This window comes from Trichoderma aggressivum, assembly GCF_033847375.1.
Source record: "Trichoderma aggressivum f. europaeum strain CBS 100526 chromosome Unknown scaffold_036, whole genome shotgun sequence".
Classification (NCBI taxonomy): Eukaryota; Fungi; Ascomycota; class Sordariomycetes; order Hypocreales; family Hypocreaceae; genus Trichoderma; species Trichoderma aggressivum.
This window is the reverse complement of record NW_026946402.1, coordinates 324,296-343,182: the sequence shown is the minus strand read 5'-3', so window position 1 is coordinate 343,182 and position 18,887 is coordinate 324,296. Positions and strand designations below refer to the sequence as shown.

General features: G+C 51.2%; 7 protein-coding genes across 7 annotated transcripts; 4 read left to right on the top strand and 3 right to left on the bottom strand.

Annotated features, from left to right (window-relative positions):
• Positions 1-1,340: 1,340 nt before the first annotated feature.
• On the bottom strand, positions 1,341-2,648 carry Triagg1_7900 (uncharacterized protein; the record flags this gene model as incomplete). Its single annotated transcript, XM_062902687.1, has 2 exons — positions 1,341-1,484; positions 1,545-2,648. 2 exons carry the CDS (start codon positions 2,646-2,648, stop codon positions 1,341-1,343), a joined length of 1,248 nt encoding a protein of 415 aa, XP_062753233.1.
• Positions 2,649-3,885: 1,237 nt separating this feature from the next.
• Triagg1_7899 (uncharacterized protein) lies at positions 3,886-5,645 on the top strand (the record flags this gene model as incomplete). Its single annotated transcript, XM_062902686.1, has 7 exons — positions 3,886-4,518; positions 4,580-4,625; positions 4,685-4,692; positions 4,756-4,890; positions 4,946-5,272; positions 5,352-5,443; positions 5,516-5,645. 7 exons carry the CDS (start codon positions 3,886-3,888, stop codon positions 5,643-5,645), a joined length of 1,371 nt encoding a protein of 456 aa, XP_062753232.1.
• A 474-nt stretch (positions 5,646-6,119) lies between these two features.
• Positions 6,120-6,738, top strand: Triagg1_7898 (uncharacterized protein; the record flags this gene model as incomplete). The annotated part of the gene is made up of 2 exons (XM_062902685.1): positions 6,120-6,150; positions 6,227-6,738. The coding sequence occupies 2 exons, from the start codon at positions 6,120-6,122 to the stop codon at positions 6,736-6,738; spliced, it is 543 nt and encodes a 180-aa protein (XP_062753231.1).
• A 56-nt stretch (positions 6,739-6,794) lies between these two features.
• Positions 6,795-9,654, bottom strand: Triagg1_7897 (uncharacterized protein; the record flags this gene model as incomplete). Its single annotated transcript, XM_062902682.1, has 5 exons — positions 6,795-7,757; positions 8,401-8,641; positions 8,700-8,836; positions 8,891-9,546; positions 9,597-9,654. The coding sequence occupies 5 exons, from the start codon at positions 9,652-9,654 to the stop codon at positions 6,795-6,797; spliced, it is 2,055 nt and encodes a 684-aa protein (XP_062753230.1).
• A 1,507-nt stretch (positions 9,655-11,161) lies between these two features.
• Triagg1_7896 (uncharacterized protein) lies at positions 11,162-14,197 on the top strand (the record flags this gene model as incomplete). Its single annotated transcript, XM_062902681.1, has 4 exons — positions 11,162-11,192; positions 11,252-11,646; positions 11,753-13,496; positions 13,578-14,197. The coding sequence occupies 4 exons, from the start codon at positions 11,162-11,164 to the stop codon at positions 14,195-14,197; spliced, it is 2,790 nt and encodes a 929-aa protein (XP_062753229.1).
• A 931-nt stretch (positions 14,198-15,128) lies between these two features.
• Triagg1_7895 (uncharacterized protein) lies at positions 15,129-17,274 on the bottom strand (the record flags this gene model as incomplete). The annotated part of the gene is made up of 3 exons (XM_062902680.1): positions 15,129-15,985; positions 16,050-16,947; positions 17,005-17,274. The coding sequence occupies 3 exons, from the start codon at positions 17,272-17,274 to the stop codon at positions 15,129-15,131; spliced, it is 2,025 nt and encodes a 674-aa protein (XP_062753228.1).
• Positions 17,275-17,896: 622 nt separating this feature from the next.
• Triagg1_7894 (uncharacterized protein) lies at positions 17,897-18,821 on the top strand (the record flags this gene model as incomplete). The annotated part of the gene is made up of 3 exons (XM_062902679.1): positions 17,897-17,992; positions 18,072-18,553; positions 18,623-18,821. 3 exons carry the CDS (start codon positions 17,897-17,899, stop codon positions 18,819-18,821), a joined length of 777 nt encoding a protein of 258 aa, XP_062753227.1.
• Positions 18,822-18,887: the final 66 nt, after the last annotated feature.

Below are 18,887 nucleotides of genomic sequence, written 5' to 3'. Positions count from 1 at the left end.
TTGTTTATGAGTCATGAAGGGGGACCACGTCCAGAGTTTACGATTGTAATTTAATGACTAGTTGGAAATATTCAAACAGGATTGGACAATAGCACCGATTCTCATTTCTTGGCTTCCCATGTCTTTTGCTCGTGCATTTCCAATTACGGAGCAACGAATTCTCTGATCGCCGAGCCGGACCTGTGCAAATCCCTGCCCCGCTACGGAGCCCTCCGAAGACGGATCCAGGCCTAAGCCCAGAGAATGAATAGGCTACAGCTTAGTTACGAGCTGAGGGCATCCCGTGCCAAGGTCGGGATTGAAATGCCGGCAAACGAGTAGCCCAGAGCATCTTGGGTTAATGTTTCCTTTCATTTCGCAAAGAGTGTTGGAGGCATGTTTTTGCGAAAACAAGAGAAATCAATAGTTTCCAGGGTTGGAAATAGAAAGAAGGGAAACTTGCCGGACCGTGGCGTTCTTTTTTTGCGCCACAACTACCTAGTAGGGCCAAGGTTTCGCTCCAAGGAAGAAGCTTCTCTTTTGCTTGAGTCAGGTCTCCCGCTGTGCGGAGAAAATATGGGGTGGCTGATGGCTTACCTTTTTCCTCTCTGGGGGGGGGGGCTGGACTACAGGATGTACGGTACTATGAAGGTTCGCTGATTTTGCCCTTCTTGTTCGTTCGGTGGAGACTGGGCCGAGGGGGAGGACATGACTCTCCTGTTGTTTGTTTGGGGGGATGAGGCATCATGATGCCTGATGGGGAGTAGGCGATTTTTATTTTATTTTATTTGAATTGTTTGATATTTGACTATATAGTTTGGCTTCGCAGAGAAGATACCCGGAGAAATAGGAATTTGTTTTTTCTCTCCCTGTCACTTGTAAGTCGTGATGGAAACCTTGGCTTTTACGTGCATGAAAGGATGGGCCTCCTAGCTGCACCCCTATTTTGAGAAAAGGAAAGAATCAGCTATGCGTCCTCCGTATTTGGATACGACCATAAGAAGGAATGGAAAATCCCTGTCCCATGTGAAAAAATGGCATCGTCGTAATGCTAATGACCCGAGTGTTACTATCATCCCGGGCGAGATTCGTTTTGTGTGACATCGGTGTACCTGGCGGCCACTCCTTGGGGCTGACGTAGCCCACTTCTGCTGCTGCAACAGCATGCAAGTAGCCAGCTGAAAAAAAATTGGTGAATGATGAGGAGACGAATAGTCTCTTGGGGAAAGACAAAGGGCTGCTGATTTGGTGTGTAATGGTGGTTACACGCATGCCAGCGCGAAACTTTCCGAGTTGAGGATTTGATACCGTTTGAAAGACAGAAGAAACCGGCGTCGTTGGAGAAAGACAGGAATGGCTCTTCACTTCCTATCTTGCACCGCAAGTTGGCCCACCCAGAACTGCTCGCTGCTTCGCGCATGCCAGTTGACCGGCGCAAAGTCGTTGAGGACTCTGAGCAGCGTCTTCCACGCCTCTCTAGGGCCAGCTGTCGTCCGCACCGTCTCCTAGAGCATGGCCACGACGAGCTTGAACCTCTCGGTCGGCAGAAAGGCCACCTTGCATACCGTCAGCACGAGGCGTGCCCAGTTGTCCACGAAGCCCTGGTTGAAAGCAGCCTGCGCATGACGGAATTCGAGCATGTGCGAGACACCGTCGTCCTCGTGCTTGTGGGTGTTGATTGTCAAGGCTGTGGGGCGAGCGTCCCGAGCCTTGGGATGACGTGAGAGCATCTGGCGCACCTGGTCGAGGCCGGAGGCTGTCCAGAGAAACTTGATGGCCTTTTCGACGGCTCCTGTGCCTTTGAGGATGTTTGGGGGAAGATTGGCTTCTGCGAGGGGGCAAGCGGGAGAGTTTGCCGCGTAGGCAAGGCTTGAAGCAGCGATGAGTTGGTTATGGATTTGGCGGCGGTGAGGCGAGCACAGGTGAAAGAGCAGACTGTTTTCGAGAACGACGACGAGCGTGGCGATGCGTTGAACCTGGAGAGCTGTCAGATCCTGTCTCTGTCCGTGGTGATGTTGTCCCTGATGTAGCCCCTGAGCGAGAGATGGGACAAGAGCCGGGCTGACGTGGATGTGCAAACCGCAGCCATCGTTGACATGCACCCTCGCTGCATGCGCTGTCCAGATGGTGTAGATGGCCGTGTTGAGCCCCGGAAACAGATTGTTGGCCTCTGATTCTCGCAGGATCGGGCTGGTGAGCGCAGTTGGATGCCAGGCTTCGTATTTGCCGTGGCCACTGATGTCGCTCTCGGGCTTGATCAGCCAGTATCTGAGGAGAGGGCTGTCTTTGGCGCCGGCCTTGATCCAGGGGATGGACGATTGGGGGCTCATGATGAACATGTCGCCGTTGTGCTTGGTCTTGATGATATTCTCCCCGTGTGCCTGGGCCGGGAGTTGATTTTGACCGTCTGTGACATGGCTATCATCATTGTTATCGCCTTGATCTTTGGTTTCGGAATACTTCTCGTTTTTCGTATATTCTAGGAGAAACGCAGCTTGGAGTCCGGCATCTTGAAGCGCAGAGGCAAAGTAGTGGGAGCTGCGGTCGCGGCCAGGCACAATTTGCTCGCCAGAGATTGGTGGAGTGAGAAACTCGAGTTCGACGACGAATTGGATACTCGTGACGAGCGATAGCCTTTCTTGAGGCTTGGGGCCGAGAATGGCGCGCATCGTTTGGAGGTTGTCTGTTTGAATTGGATTGGATGTCTATTGCGTTATCTGGTACGAGATGGTTGGAACAAAAGAGTTGAGATTTGACGAAGAAAAAGACGAGATTGTTTTCATGTAGACTTTGAGGCGGAACCGGTGAGCCGGCTATCAGAGACGCTGTTGAAACCCTGCTGATGTCTTTTCTAGCAGTGGAAGGTGAATCGAAACTGATCGTGCAGCGTCGAAACAAAAAGCAGCTCAGCTTTTATCCGATGATTCACGGCTAGGGCAAACAGACGGACAAACAGTAAAGCCGCAAACAAAGCAAAAAAAGGGGCATTACGGGCAGAATCGACTGGACTGATAGTCGGAAGCACCCACGCAGTGTATATCAAGTATAACAGCATCTTGGGAAGGGGTACGTTGCAGTGTTTCTGTTTGTTTTCACAATCATCCTTCATTAACTAACTAGTAGTAAGTAGGAAAGCTTTTTGCTAAGATAGGAGGCAGTTTGCTAAACAACCAAGTGCCCAACGCAGGCATCCATGGACTACATTCTCGCCTCGATCGTTCAACTCCTAGCAAGGGATACAAAATCAATGCTTATCCTTAGGTCACATTGAATGAATCCACAAACTTCCCAATTGTTAGCTTGAAGCCATCAATTCATCCGCATAACGTCTCGTGATGGGTTTTCGTCATCTCAGACATTACCCCGTCACAAATACTTCCATCAACAAACCATCCATCACCATCACCATCATCTCATTTCCTCCAAAAACAAAAAGAACCAATCAGTAATTCCCCGGCAACATTCAATTTCTCCGCCTCATCACACGATCAGCCATGCTTTTCGTGATACTTTCGTAATAGTCTTCCCGACGCCCATCATTCACCGAGCACGCCTGGCAAGTATATCGAAAATCTAAACTACTGCAAGTTAGAAAGCATCAACATCCTGTCGGGGAGTGTCGGCAATCCAGGTCACACGCAGGCCGGCTTATTCACCGATGCCGGAGAATCGGGGAGCTGCCGAATCTAGTGCTGGGTTGGGTAGGTAATACGGCGGATAAAATGAACGTCAGCCGACTTAGACTTGAAAATAAGCTGCTGTGTCTCGTGGTTCATATAAATCAGCTTCACTTGGACTTTGTCAATCATAGTAGATAATTGTGTCAAAAGAAAGAGAGTGTGGTCCAAAATATCAGTATACAGATTGTGGGAATACATGTGCTGACTTACCACGCACACACACGCCATGTCCAAGACGGAAGTCGTCACAACAGAGACCATCCTCCTCCAGCCAGTCTCCCCACCGGCCCCCATAGCTTCCATCCCGCGTCGATCTTCTGGCCCGGATCTCCCAGCTCCGTTCCCCGAGCATTCGGTTCATGATGCCGAATCAGCCTTACCACCGGACACTGCCGTCTCCACGGCCCAGAGATGGAACGATCCACCCCGGAACAAATACCGTGTGCTGTCGTGCTTCTTTGCCTTTCTCGTCTATGGCATGAATGACGGCGCGCCGGGTGCCATGGTGCCGCTCTTTGAAAAATACTATCATCTGCCGCATTCAACCGTCTCACTCATGTTTCTCAGCCCCATGGTAGGCTGTGTGCTTGCCTCCTTCACCTCCAACCGTCTCCATGCCAAAGCTGGAAGACGTGGTGTTGCACTGACGGCAACTGGTGCATATGTCCTGGCGTATTTGGGCCTCTCGCAGCATCCCCCCTTTGCAGTTGTAGTTTGTCTCCTTGTATTGACGGGGTTTGGGAGCGGCTTGATGAATGGCAGCTGGAATAGTTGGTTTGGAGGCCTGGTTCAAGGAAGCACGCTGTTGGGATTCCTGCATGGATTTTGGGGCGCGGGTGCGACACTGTCTCCAATTGTGGTATGTTGCACACACCTTTCTCGAATGCGTGAGCTTGTTGTATTCATGCGAGCTATTGCAGATATCCAGAGTTGCGACCAAAGTGGAAAATTGGTGGATCTTCTACTGTAAGTGATGTCCCAAGTCAACGTTGTCCTTGTTGCTGCATCGAATTAACACAATCCAGGTCTAATGGTGAGTTGAATCGCTCTGTTCCGTATAGAAGAACTGTCAGCTCACACACTTTCATCTTTCTAGATGAGCTTGGCTTGTCTTGCCTGTATAGGCGTAACATGCTCATTTTGGGATGATACTGGGTCGGAATTTCGTCGACAGAACGCGACTGCGCTGCCCAATGCACAAGCAGGGACTCTCAAAATCTTGAAGAATCGGGTATTGTCCCGCTTTGGTTGTAGAACTGGGTTGATGTAAAACTGACGCTGACTAGGTGACTTTGACGTTCTCCGTCTTCATGGTTCTCTATGTGGGATCTGAGGTCACCATTGGGGGTTGGCTTCTGACCTTTATGATGAACGTCCGCAACGGCTCGCCCACGGCCTCCTCTCTGGCTACTTCGGGCTTCTGGATTGGCCTCACAGCCGGCCGCTTCGGACTGGGCTGGATCACCGGATATGTGGGAGAAAAGGTCATGGTGACGATATACCTGCTCAGTGCAATCGGACTGGAGCTTGGGGTTTGGTTCGGCAAGGAGTTTGCAGTCAGCGCTGTCATGGCTGCGCTTGTTGGCGTATCAATCGGAATGCTTATGCCCTCAGTGAGTTGCCTGACTCGTGCCCCAGACACGTTGGGATTGTTTTGACGCAAGGAAAGAGAGCTGACAACATCATATTCAGGGAATCCGTGTCATGACCAAGCTATTGCCGCCTGAAAAGCACCTTGTCTCCGTGGGTTTTGCGACAGCGTTTGCCGTGTCTGGATCTGCCGTGTGCGTTTTCCCCGTCTTATTCCATACATCTTCACGGGCGTTGGGCGTGAGGCTAACACACTGATCATACAGCTTTCCCTTTGCAGTCGGTGCGCTTGCTGAGGCGTATGGCGTAGAGGTTCTTCAACCCGTCGCCCTGGCGTTGTTTGGATTGCAGCTGGTGCTATGGCTGTTTATCTCGAGAGGGAAGCTCAAGGTGTAGATGGCCATCTAAGATCTATCGGACCATCACCACTCAAGGCTCAAACAGCACTCATATATCGTACAAGTGCCGATGCCCCTTGACGAGCCACTGTTGGATGGATCGGAGATGGACTTTAGCGATGCCGCCCAAAGGCCGCCCAGATTTGGTGGTGGATCTGGCAAGCCCACCAGAAGGGCGATTTTGACGACTGCAAAGGCGCATCAGAATGGAGGCCGTGAAAAGAATCGGCGGCCGCTGACTCGCTGCTATTTTGCGGCGACCCCGCCATGCCCCTCCTTGAATCCCGAGATGGGCAAAACGATTTTGGTTCCATTTTGTTTTGCATTTGTCTTGACCCCACTGCCTTTCTCCAAATTTACTTAAGAGCCGCCGTTCGCTTTTGTAGATGTAGTTTGAAGTTCCTCAAGTCCGCAATCATCTGTGTCTTTAGTTGATCTGGTTCTTTCGAGAATATATATAAACACAAGCAAAATGGCGACTGTTCGACACGCATACCGCGAGGGTAGGCTCATTTCCTCTTGTCCAATTGGCAACGTGAGAGGCATCATCATCCGCTAACAAGAATGCCGCATTCGCAGATGTGCCCACAATCCTGGGCTTCATCCAGGATCTCGCCGACTATGAAAAGGAATCCGATGCTGTCAAGGCGACTGTCGAGACTCTGGAGAACACAATTGCCTTTGCGCCATCAGGCGTTGTCAGCCCCCAAAACTCCCTGCCCGTGACTGAGAACATCTCAGCAACTCGTCCTTCGCGGTGTTTCCTCATCTTCGACGAACAAGGCAAAGCCGCGGGAATGGCGCTCTATTTCTACAACTATAGTACATGGCGGTCCAAGTCTGGCATCTACCTGGAAGACCTTTACGTCGACCCCTCATACCGTGGCAAAGGATACGGCAAGAAGCTGCTGTCAGCGCTGGCCAAGGAGGTTGTCGCAATGGACGGCGGTCGTCTGGAGTGGTCCGTGTTGAAGTGGAACGAGCCGAGCATCAAGTTCTATGAGCTCATCGGAGCCACCGCAATGAACGACTGGGTGGGAATGCGTGTTGATGGACCGACGCTGAACAAGCTTGCCACCCTGACCGACTAAATACCGTATAATATATTCTCCATTGAAAAGCCGAAAATAAAAAAAAGTTCATGTCTTCATGGCGATGGTGTCTTTTGCTGTTTACGGCCGTTCTCATCCACGCCTTTGAAGATGTCGAGTTGATGCTTGGCCGCTGGGGGGAGTCGTGACTGGATGCTTCCCCACGTAAATGAGTATTTGAGTGTGTTGGGATCCTGTGTCATTGTTGGTGTAAGTTGCCATGCTCTAGTGTAGGCTCTCTGAAACCATCTCGTTGACAGGTTGCGGTCGCGATCCTTGACGCTATATGGGCCACTGTCCTTTTGGCCAGTCCGCCGCTGTTGTTTTAGGGATTTTGGCTTTTCAACAATGGCTGTTGGTTTTGTGGCATGATCTCTCCAGTTCCAATTTGCCTGTGCCGTCATCTTTTCTGTCAAGACCGCAAGCGGGCGTCTTTCTGGTATCTCCCACTCGCCCCTCTCCTGGCCTCCATTGCTTAGCTCTTTGAGCATCTCCCATTCACCCCTGCCCAAAGGAGGCATAATCTTTTCAGCATTTCGTCGCCACCAGTTGGCCCTTTTCGTCTGTTTCAGATTCTCTCCCGGTGGTTTCCCCCAAATGGTTTCTTTAGGAATGAATTGATCCGGATCAAGCGTCTTAACCGGAGTCCCAGGCCAGCTGGCTGTACCCTTTGTGTCTCTTTGCTGTTGTCGCTGTGATTGCAAAATTTTCATGAGCTTCTGTTGATCCCATTTCTCGAAAAATGCCTTTTTGACTTTGGCGGTGCCATCGGTTGTGGCATGTGTCGCTGAGGGGGAACCGTTTGTAGCCTCGCTGCTTCTCCTTGCTGATTTAAGAGCTTCTTCGAGAGCACTTGAATCTTTAGGGCCTTGTGAAATCACAAATTGCGCCATTAGTTCTCGTCGCCTGCTTCCTGATCTCCCAAACCCTTTGGATATCAAACTCTCCATTGCTGCTTTTTCGCCGCTGTTGGCAGCTCGCAGCGTTCGCAGAGCCGTGTAGGCTCGAGCAAGATGAGCCTTTGCACGCGTGTCATATTTGCGATGACGATGAAAGCGATCTTGAATTGTGGACGCAATCTCAGCTCGAAAGGCTGGAGGGAGGTAAGAGCATTCTCGGAGTAGATGACGGTAGAGCTGAACTGGTGATGGTGACGTGGGGAGCGGATATGATGGGGCAGGCATACTGAATAACAGAGGTCTAGGCTCTTATGAGCCAATTAAAGAAGAAAAATAAATATGCCGTAGGAATCGAAGAATTCAAGGTGCTTTGTAGATGGCGGAACCATGAACGAATATAGCTTCTAATATACCAGTATCTTATCGCAAGATCTGAGAAAGATTCGATCGTGATTGGTTAAACCCCGGCAGATCTTGAATCAGAGCACACCAAACAATTACTCTCTTTTGGTCACTAATCGGTTATTTACAACAGAAGAGATGGCGTTATGTAATTAATTACTTTTTATATCTTGCTTTACTATATCGTTATAGATAGCATCTTATGCCATCTATTTTCCAAGCTGTATCAACTACAGCGATATCTCCAAAACTCATCTCTTAGAGATTGTCCCCCTTTTTTTCTCTCCTATCATTATATATATGCTATGAAAAGTTGCGAGCTATGCGAAGCTAATTGACTACTCTAAGGCAACTGACTTACTCTATCCTTGTAAGTTTGCTCTGCTCTCGTCCAGACACCCTCGGTATCACGGCGATCCAAGGTGAGTAAGGCTGGCAGCAACAGACCAGAATACTCATCAGAGGATTCACGTGGGATCAAGGTCGGAAGGTGATCAATGGAAATAATTCGCAGCTCTGGATCATTGACAGGCTTGGAAGTCGGAACCGTAGGCTTGTCGAAAGTGGACCAGGTTGAGTAGATGGGGATCGGGTTGTTTGGACTGCGCAGTTGTTAGTGTTATGAGAGCCAGGATGTCAACAATAATAGAGGTAACGGACCTATTCGGATCACATGAAACATCACAGATGACTCGTAGCTTCCTGTCCGGGGTCGCAAGAGAGTCAAAAGTGACGAAAGGAGGAGTGGGATTGGGTCCGAGATAGACGCAGTTGACGAAGATGTCCGATTCCACAATCTACAAAAGTTAATACTGACGATGTTGAATAAGTGTAAAGACAGAAAAGTATACCTCTTTGTACGGCCCTGGCTTGGCAGCTGTTTCTTGTAAATCCCACCTTAGGATAGATTCTTCGTCAAGTCCGGCCTCACGGCAAAACTGAACAGCTCCACTGCCACAGCGTCCCAAAGCTCCGATAACAATAACACGGGGAGCTTGGCCGTTGTTGGCACGAATAGCCGGCTCAAGCACAGACTTGACATGTGAAATCAAAGCAGGAGCATTCTCGAAGAGAGGCACTTGGGGTTGTGTGACACCAGGATTAAGGATTTGGTGAGCCCAAGAGATGAACGCCACGGCAGTGCCTGCGTAACCTGCCCAGTATCCAAAGGCGGCGATTCTTCGATTGTCCGAGTTAACTAAAAATTCCAAGTCGTAGAGGGTGCCACCAGCTCGTGCAAATCGAGAAAGGGAGGGAGCCCATCCAGTCTGCTTCTTGAAGATGTGTTGGAAGTGGATGTATGTATGGGGTAGGTCGATGTCGTCTTCAGGAAGCTCCTTGAGGCCAAGAATGATGTCTTCCTTGGGGGCCTTGACCCACGATCCAGCAGGCACTAATTCAGCACCAACTTCTGCGAATTCTTCATCGTTGTAGATGCGTTCCGCCGATCGCTCGACACGAACGATGTAGCCAGCGTCGAGGAGAGCCTTGGCCGTCTTGGGTGACACTATTGCAATTGTTAGACATGTGATGCGACGCGATGTTAGCGCAACGTACAAGACGAGCGACGCTCGAATGGCTTGGTATCAGCTCTCAGGTGGATGACGGTAGGCATCTTGGGCGCAATTGAATTGGTAAATGAATTGAACGAGAACAAGGTTTTACAGGGCAAAAAGAGGTTAATATCTAGTCGACATCATCGGCCGCCTTGAGTCACAATCGCAGCAATGGTGGGGTAGCAAAAGTGAAATGGCGGGGCTAAAGAGGCCGTATCATCACGTGCATCGACCGATTGACTCTTTGACAGCTCCGACAACGCTTCAGTGTTTGCTCTCGATTTGGTGGGAGCGTCTTTAGATGCGCTTTTTAGCATCAGCGATTGGGCAACCAACGAGCCTCGTTGGTTCGTTGGGCTGTTGCACAATGATGCGGCATTTCATGTAGAGCCATGAAGAATTTTGTTCCATTCGTGTATATTTACAAACCAGAGATAGACTGTCAAGGCACTTGCCTCATATAGGCGTGTCCTATAAAGGCACTTGATACAGCACTATTCAAGGTCTTGATATAAGCAGTCACTTGTTGAATCAACCATTGCATCTTCTTGTATAATATGCCGTGCTCGTATCAAGAGGACCTACATCTTACGCACGATGAAGATAACGAAGAACTTCAGCACAAAAGAACAAGGCCCCCAATTGTAAGAGCCGATGATGACATCCCGCTCTTGGCTACTGTAACATCGTCGTATCGGCTGTACATGTGGCTCGGTCAGCTGTCAACACGCATCTGCACACTGCAAATGCAAAACTCCTTGCTGTGATTGGCAGAGAGCCCGAGTGTTGACAGTAAACAAAACCGTTGAATGGGCCTCCAAAACGGCGCCACTTGAACCATCTTTACCAACATTGAAATAAACAATCTCACATCAAGTCAGAAGCAAGCCCAGGGTTACTTAACCCCACCATGATTCATCTCACTGGCAATTAAAGTCCAAAAATAAGGGTCGCTTTGGCGCGTGGCGCGACACGCACGACACGAAATCACGAAACAGACACGTCGCCGGCGATTCAATTAATTGACTTCAGGTTGCAATGCAAAGCAAATACACGCGCACCGCATCGAAATGGGCACTTCCAAGTACCTCGTGCTCGTGCTCGTACCTATATTTCCTGCAGTGCAGGTCTGATGTACATACGGGGAAAGCCTTATGCATATGCCTCTGTGTCTGTGTCTGTTCCGTTCCTTTTCAGGCCCCCACACATCATTTTCATTGCATCACGGCTTCTGATTCTTTTCTCGTGCTCTGTGTTCTGCTCCTTGCTGCGTGATTGATCCGTGCAAAGCGCCTAACCTTAGTAGCCTTTACGGAGGCCCTGTAAGGTTTCGGAACCTTCCACCCGTAGCCTTTGTTCTGATCGCTTCGGGATTTCTTTTCCCTCCACAACCACGAGACGAGTTGCATCGTTATCTGCAGCCGTGATCCCGCTGTTTCATTCGTTGCAATTCGGCAAAGCGGAGACATTGCCGGCCCCCTCTCGGCAGAAGTACTAGTAATAATAGTTACATACCGGAACTGACCTTGACCTTGCACACAATCTTTTGCTGCAGATTTGCTGCTTATGCTTGTGCTGGTGCTGGTGCTGGTGCTTAGTTTGTTCCCCTGCCAGCAAACCCACGGCGGACCGAATCTCATCTCGCTTCCTGCACAGGCCTCGCTCGAACCCTCCGACAGATCAACCGCATTGCGACAAAAGCAAACGTCGAACAGAAGAAGAAGAACCTTGGGAAGAAACGGCAGCGACACACACTTTGGATCCGGCGCGCATCAACTTTTCCCTTGAGCCAAGTATATGGATTAGACTTTGGGTTGGGAGAGCTCGCTAGTGCCGCCATTTATCGTGTCCAATCTCGTGCGACAACCGCTGACCGGCATCAACCTCAACCTTTCCTCGACAGGGCAAGGCAACACTCACCCTCCGCCATGCCATCCGCGTCGCAATCGTCGCAACAGTCCTTCACAATGAGCCAGCAGTCACAAACAGGGCGTGCGGCCTCGTTTAACCGCGGCTACAATGGCGGCGTCGATGGGCCTCAAATCTACTCGGTATGCATTCCCGCCATATGCCGACGCAGCGCTTCGGGGCGAGAGATGGCCTGCCCCCGCCATCTCGAGCTGTCGGGGAGCCATTGACTGACATTGTGTGAAACAGGCGTCGTATTCGGGTGTCGATGTGTACGAGATGGAAGTAAACAATGTGGCCGTCATGCGCCGTCGCCACGATTCCTGGCTGAATGCCACGCAGATTCTCAAAGTCGCCGGCGTCGACAAGGGAAAGCGCACCAAGATCCTCGAGAAGGAGATCCAGATTGGCGAGCACGAAAAGGTGCAGGGAGGCTACGGCAAATACCAGGGCACCTGGATAAAATTCGAGCGTGGAGTCGAAGTCTGCCGCCAGTACGGTGTGGAAGAGCTGCTGCGACCATTGTTAACTTATGACATGGGTCAGGACGGTGGTGTTGCAGGCCGAGGCGATTTCAACACCCCGACCAAGGAGCAGGCCATGGCAGCACTGAGGAAACGCATGTACAATGCTGGAGGGGATGGAAGACCCAATGGTCTGTCGGGCACCTTTTTCAAGAACATTTCCAGCACCGCCTCACACGCAGTTGCTGCTATCAGCAAAGCTCGTTTTGGCTCCCCTGGACCCCGAAGTCGAAATGGCCCATCGCGAGCCCCCAGCTTTAGCCGCCAACCTTCGATGCAGAATGGCGATGATTTCCCCGGCAACTCGCAGCAAAGTTACACCTCCGACTATACTAACCAAGGCGTCGACTCTGCCTACTCCATACAACAGCAGCAACAGCAGCAACAACAGCAGCATCAACAGCAATCCCAGCATCAGCAGCAGCAACCGAATGGCAGTGTGAGCATGCCCGACAACGAGCCGCCTAGAAAACGTGCACGGGTCACCATGACTCCCGCAGACAGTTTCGGGGCCTATGGGCAGAACATGGAGGTATATGCCAACGCCTTTCCCGGGTCGCCCACGGAACCAAACGAGTCCTTTGTATATACCCAGCAGAGCGCACTCAACGATCGCGATGCCGTCGACGAAGGAAAAGGCCCATCACCTCCGCTGCCCTATGAGGTGTCTCCTGATGTAGAGATGAAGCGAAGCATGCTGATGGGCCTCTTTATGGACTCAGCTACAGAGGAACTATCACACGATATGCTTCAGACTTTTACGCCTCTCGAACTTGATATGCCCATTGATCCTCAAAGCCACACCGCCCTTCACTGGGCAGCTACGCTAGCACGGATGCCTCTTTTGCGGGCTCTCATCACTGCTGGAGCCTCGCCGCGACGGGTGAATGCATCAGGAGAGACTGCCCTTATGCGGGCATGCCTTGTTACAAACTCCATGGACCAGGGCTCGTTTCCGGACCTTCTTGAGGTTCTGGGAGGTACTATTGAGTTTCGCGATCACAAGGGACGAACCGTTTTGCACCACATCGCAGTGACGAGTGCGGTCAAAGGCCGCAACGCTGCCAGCCGATACTATCTTGAAAGTTTACTGGAGTGGGTAGTACGACAGGGCAGCGTCCCCAATAGCCAAGCAACACAGTTGAACGGCAACGGTATCAACGGGTCACATTCCATTCCCAAAATGGGCATTGCTCGATTCATGTCCGAGATTGTCAACGCCCAGGACAGCTCAGGAGACACGGCACTCAACATCGCAGCTCGCATTGGAAACAGGAGTATAATATCCCAGCTTCTCGAGGTCGGAGCCGATCCAGAGATTGCCAATCGCGTTGGCCTGCGGCCCCTGGATTTTGGTATTGGTGGCGAAAATGCCGAAGGAAAACTGAATGGCGATGCCGTTGCCGAGAAGAATGGCGCTCCAGGGTCCAGCCAGCGAAGTCGTGAGAGCAGCGACGAGATTATTGATTGTGAGTTTCATTCCTTGCTTATATCCCCCTGCACGATCAGTATGTTTCTTCTGCCTTGCACATGCTAACCTTTTCATATAGCCATTACTCATCTCCTAAACGAAACTGGTGCCACTTTCCAACAGGAAATGAAGAGCAAACAAGCTTCTCTTGACAACCTACATTCTACCCTACGAACAACCTCTACCCAACTAGGAGAGGCCCGCCGAAGCGTCGAGCAGATCACTGCCACCCTCAAGAAGCAGCAGCTAGCCCGCCAAAAAGTCGCCAACCTTACCCATGCACGAGAGGACGACCAATTCAGAATCATGAACGAGCAATCCAACGCTGCTCAGTCCAACCCATCGTCATCGTGGGAAACGGAGCTCGCCGCTATGCTGGAGGCTGCAGAGGAGGCCTCAACATCAGCTGGCTTCGCTAGCGAGGGAATGCTGCCTTCTGCGACGATTCTACGAGCACGAATCCGCGCCATCGAGAGCCGCAGAGAAGTTACCCGCAAAATGGTCATGGCCCTCAAGGGAAGGAGCCGCGACGTCGAAGTTAAGTATCGGCGTGTCGTTGCTCTGTGTACGGGCGTCCCGGAGACGGAAGTGGATGCCGTCGTTGACGGTCTTCTCAAGGCCGTTGAAAGCGAGAAAGACGAGCTGGAAATAGGACGGGTAAGGAGATTCCTTGGAGGGGTCGAGGGCGTGGTGCACTAGTGATGGCGCTCCCTCCTTTGATCCTCCTTGGATTTCCCTATTCCTCTACTTTTGACTTACTCTGCTTTGGTCTTTGAAAAGTAGCGCTTTCTGTTTTTTTTTTTCTTATTCATTCCCGTCAAATTCGATGTATATTGATTGTATACTGCATATGTGGGACGATTCTCAGGCATGGGGTATTCATTCTGGCCCTTTCTTTTTCGACACCTCTTCTGGACGGTTCTCGCTTCATGGCCTTTTTGTGGCGGTATATTACATTATTCTTTTTTTTTTTCATATACACATACCTACATATATTCATATATGCGTGTGGCATTTTTCTATTCTTGCTTTTCTTTTTGTACACTCGGACATCAAAGGAGGTCGGGGGGACGGGTGTTTGGTTTGGTTTGGCATCGTTTGGATGTGTATTCACTTCTCGGACGTTTTTCGCGTTCCTACGACGGTGATGTTTTTTATTCCTTAGCTTGTGTTCATTGTATAACGGAGTCTTATTTTTTCATTTTTATTGCATGTAATGTAATGAACGCATGTTTTACGTGAGTCTTGAAGCAGAAGCAGTTCTCTTTCCTTTTGCTTGAATTTTGGCACAGTTCAGTATAACTTAACAGTGGTCTTGCAAAAAATGAGTGATTGGTTTAATATCTGGTACCTATATTACTTCAACGTGTACTCTAAAGATATCGTAGATGATCGCTCTAATCAAGATCCTTAAAACACCCTCCCTAACTATGGCTTCGAAGCAAAAGACAAAACCCAACTCGCCTTGATTCTCCCTGAAACAACACTCAAGTAGCTTCCAACCCGCCATAAACGCCATACAATGCCAAGTAAACTCCAAAAAAAAAAACAAGTAATAACCCCGTCTTCGGCTTAATAAAACATTCGCCTTGACAGCTTGATAAAGACCAAAAAATGAAGGGGTTTCCACCTAGGCACCGTTCCGATATGCCACCTCCCACTTCTTCTCCACATCCCCAATCTTCTTCCTCAGCCCCTGAATCTCACCAGTAAGCTCGTCCAAATTTCTAGACAGCGCACTGACTTCTTCGAATCTCCTCGCGCCATGGGCCGATCTGACCATTTCCTCAACCATGAATTTTTGCTCTTCTAGAACGGCAAGGCGTTCCTTCAAGTCTTTTTCTTCCGTCTCCAACAGGCTGACCACCGTGCTCGTCTCGCTGGGCGCCTGAGAAGCGTTTTCGGACTCGGCAAGTTCTGAATGCCGCAGGCTTGACGTCGAATGGTTTGTCGAAGGAAGGAAATGTGAGTGTGATGAGGATGTCGAAGGCGTAGATCTGTGGCGCAGCATCTGCGGTAGGTTCTTCAGCGGCAGCATGTTGGTGTGTAAAAATGAACTTGCATAAGCATAAACCGCGACTTGCAATCTCTCTTGGGTCGGGCTATCGGTCTTCAAATCGCGAAGCCTCTTGGCGGCAGATCCATACTTGGAGAAGCTGTCTATTAGACGTTTCCGTATCTTGCTGGCTTCTTGGATTTGCGCGTGCGTAGGCGGGGGTCTATTGAGGTCGACTTCCCCATTTTCCTTGACCTCTGGTTGTAGAGCCTGAAGCGCCCGATGGAAACTTGGTAGAAGCTGCCGTATGCCACGCTCAAACTGGCGAAGCGTTTCGTAGGCTCGCTGATCCGGAGGTCTGTACGCTAATGACGCTGCAAAGTCGCGACTCGAGAAAATGGTGCTATTACATTCCTTGCACATTCTAATATCCACGGCCATATGGCCATTGCCGGCAGAAGAAGGCGGCTTCTCGGCGCCGGGGCCTGTTGCTGTATATGAGGTTAGTTTAGAGCACAGTAAAAAGAACACATACAAGGGCCATGATGTACATACGTCCAGCGATGCTTAAACTAACTTCTGATGAGCAGCCAGTTTGAGGGTCTCCGCACACTACGCGGCCACATATTCGGCAGTGATGTCGCCTAAATGTCCAGGAGCCGAACTCCTGGCGGCAAAAGGGGCATTCTGGAACCTTGTCATCTTCCTCCCATGTCACAACCGACTGTTCAATTAATTTCCGAGGGTTCTTTTGTCCAGTCAACGATTGTACAGGGCCTAACAGTGAGCCGTTTGATGGGTTGGCAAGTGCCTCGGGCGAATTTGCAAGTAGTCTTGTAAGCTTGGTTAATCGCTTTTCCAATCGTGAAACCTCCAAGGTGTGTCGTTCGACCTTGGTCCGCCTGACAGCCTTGAACATGTCGGTATGATCGATCGAGGTCCCGTTGTGGTCGTTGTATCCTTCCCTAGACTTGTAGCATGTCTCGCAGACTCGTGCCCAGTAACCTCGAACGGGCTCATGGCTTGCGCTCCTACTGAGCTTCATCTGATACATGGTGTGCTGCTCGCAAAAGAGTCGCCCGCATTTCCTACAGTTGACATTTCCGTTTATAGGGCCAAGCCCCTTTCCGCAAGTAGGATCCGTACACATATCGTACCCCGTCGAGCGTTGCCAATGACTTCTGGTTATGAATTCTTCTGGGTCGATGGGCGTCTCTATGGGTAACTTGCTGGAAGAGCTTGTTCCCGTCGGCAGCGGCGGCGTGATCGGGTTGGATTCGTTGGATTCGAAAACTTCAAGGCCGCGCAGCTTCATGTTGATCATGGACAGCGGCTGGAAGCGCTTCGCCTTGAGGACCTGTTTGTCGAACCAAGTCTTGACCTCATTTTGTTCTTCGGCGGGGAGTTCCTGGTGGGTGTCGTCGATGTGGCGGTTGAGCTGGAGCAGCGTGACCTTGTTATACCATCAACATTAGAATGTATCGCAATAAAGAGTTTCCTCGCCTCATACCATCTCCTCGCTGCAGATGGGACACACAAGGCTCGACGCACCGGCTGCGCCGCCCTTTGGCTGTGCTCCCACGCTGATGCTAGAGCCAATATCCTGAGTCAAGTCGGCCAAGCTCCCACTGGCAGGCGGCGATATTGAAGAAGAGGCGATGGAAACGGTGCTCTCGGACGGGGCAAACGGGCTGGATGATCGAGGCACAGCCGGAGGGGTCGGGCCAAGGCCTTTGCCGCTGCCCAGGATCCTGCCGCCGCCGAGCCTGCGTCCAGACATGGCGGTTGGTGGTGCTGAGCTGAGAGAAGAGAGGCGAATAAGGCGACGGACAAGAGAAGAAACAGAGGCCAGAAATCACAGAGGCAACCCGGAACGACGAGACGACCAGACAAGGCCGATCCGTGCCTGGAGCTGCATAGCTGGTGCAAGGCAAGGCTAAGAGGCTGAGGGGGGCTGTGGACGCATGTACGAGCATATGCGGCCTGGCTTGTAATTACGTCGCCGCCGCTAATGATTCGATGATTAGCGCACTGGGCTGCTTGCTACAGGGATCAGCTTTGACGTGCAAGGGCGCTAAACCGGGCACGCGCGGACGCCATTACAGCGGGCGGGAAGCGTCAAGCGCGCTGTGAATTCGAGGTGCTGCAGCCTGTAGCCTGTCAGGTAGCCTGTAGCAGACACCGCACGGACTTGCAGTGGGTCAGCTCCCCCGGGGCAGCTTATCGGCTCGCCTTATCGGGCTCCGAACAGGTCCTGTCCCCAATTCAATTCCGGCAGACTGCATTGAAACCTTGTCTTTGCCTCCGAAATAAAAAAAAACCGTGTCGCGTGGGCACCCGAAGATTTCATATCCGACCCTTGCGATTGATCGATATCCTTGCTTGAGTACAATATTTCGACAATGGGCAAGCCGTTTCCGCAAGTTCAGCCTGGAGGGAGCCTGATTCTGGCCTACCGTGTCAAGGACAAGAACGTGCTGGTGGTAGGCGGTGGTGAGGTAAGATCTTACCTATCTCTGTCTGTCCAGAGTGTCTCTCCAAGAGCCCGTGAACCGTCTAACGAGATCTCATCGGCAGGTCGCGGCTGGCCGCATCCTCAACTGCCTCAATGCCGACGCCCAAGTCACCGTCGTCTGCCCGGCGTCAGGCCTCAACGAAGAGGTCGCATTCCGAATTGCCGAGAAGCAGGTGACACACATCGACCGCCTATTCGAGCCGTCCGATCTCGACAAAGCAGACATGGTTCTAGTCGCCATCGACGACCCGGCAGCCTCTACAGCGATATGGAAACTGTGCAAGGAAAAGAGAATCCCGGCCAACATTGCCGACGTGCCCCCAGAGTGCGACTTTTACTTTGGCAGCGTCCATCGTGACGGGCCTCTACAGGTCATGGTCAGCACCAACGGCAAGGGGCCTCGGCTGGCGGCATCACTACGGCGGCACATTGCCAATCAACTGCCGCAGAATGTCGGAAATGCTATTGAGACCATTGGAGAGTTGCGGACACGGCTGCGCAAGGTTGCCCCCAATCATGAAGACAGTCAGAAGCGAATGCGATGGTGAGTGCGGACGTGCCTTTATGGCGGTGGACCAGCAATTGTGCAATGGAGACGCTGACAAAAGTATAGGATGTCAAAAGTCAGCGACACCTACAAGTGGGAAGAGATGAGCGAAATCACGGAGGAGGACATGGACAACCTCTTGCTGTTCTACCCGGCGAACAAGGTGCCGGACATCGACATCTTGAAATCGCTGCGCGGTCCGGATAACGACGTGAAGAAGCTCGACATCTTTGACGGGTCCTTTGGCTTCAGCGTGGGATCATGACGATGATGAAGATGAAAGTGCCGGCGATTCGGTGTTGTTTTGTTTTTGTTTGTTTGGGCAGTTAAA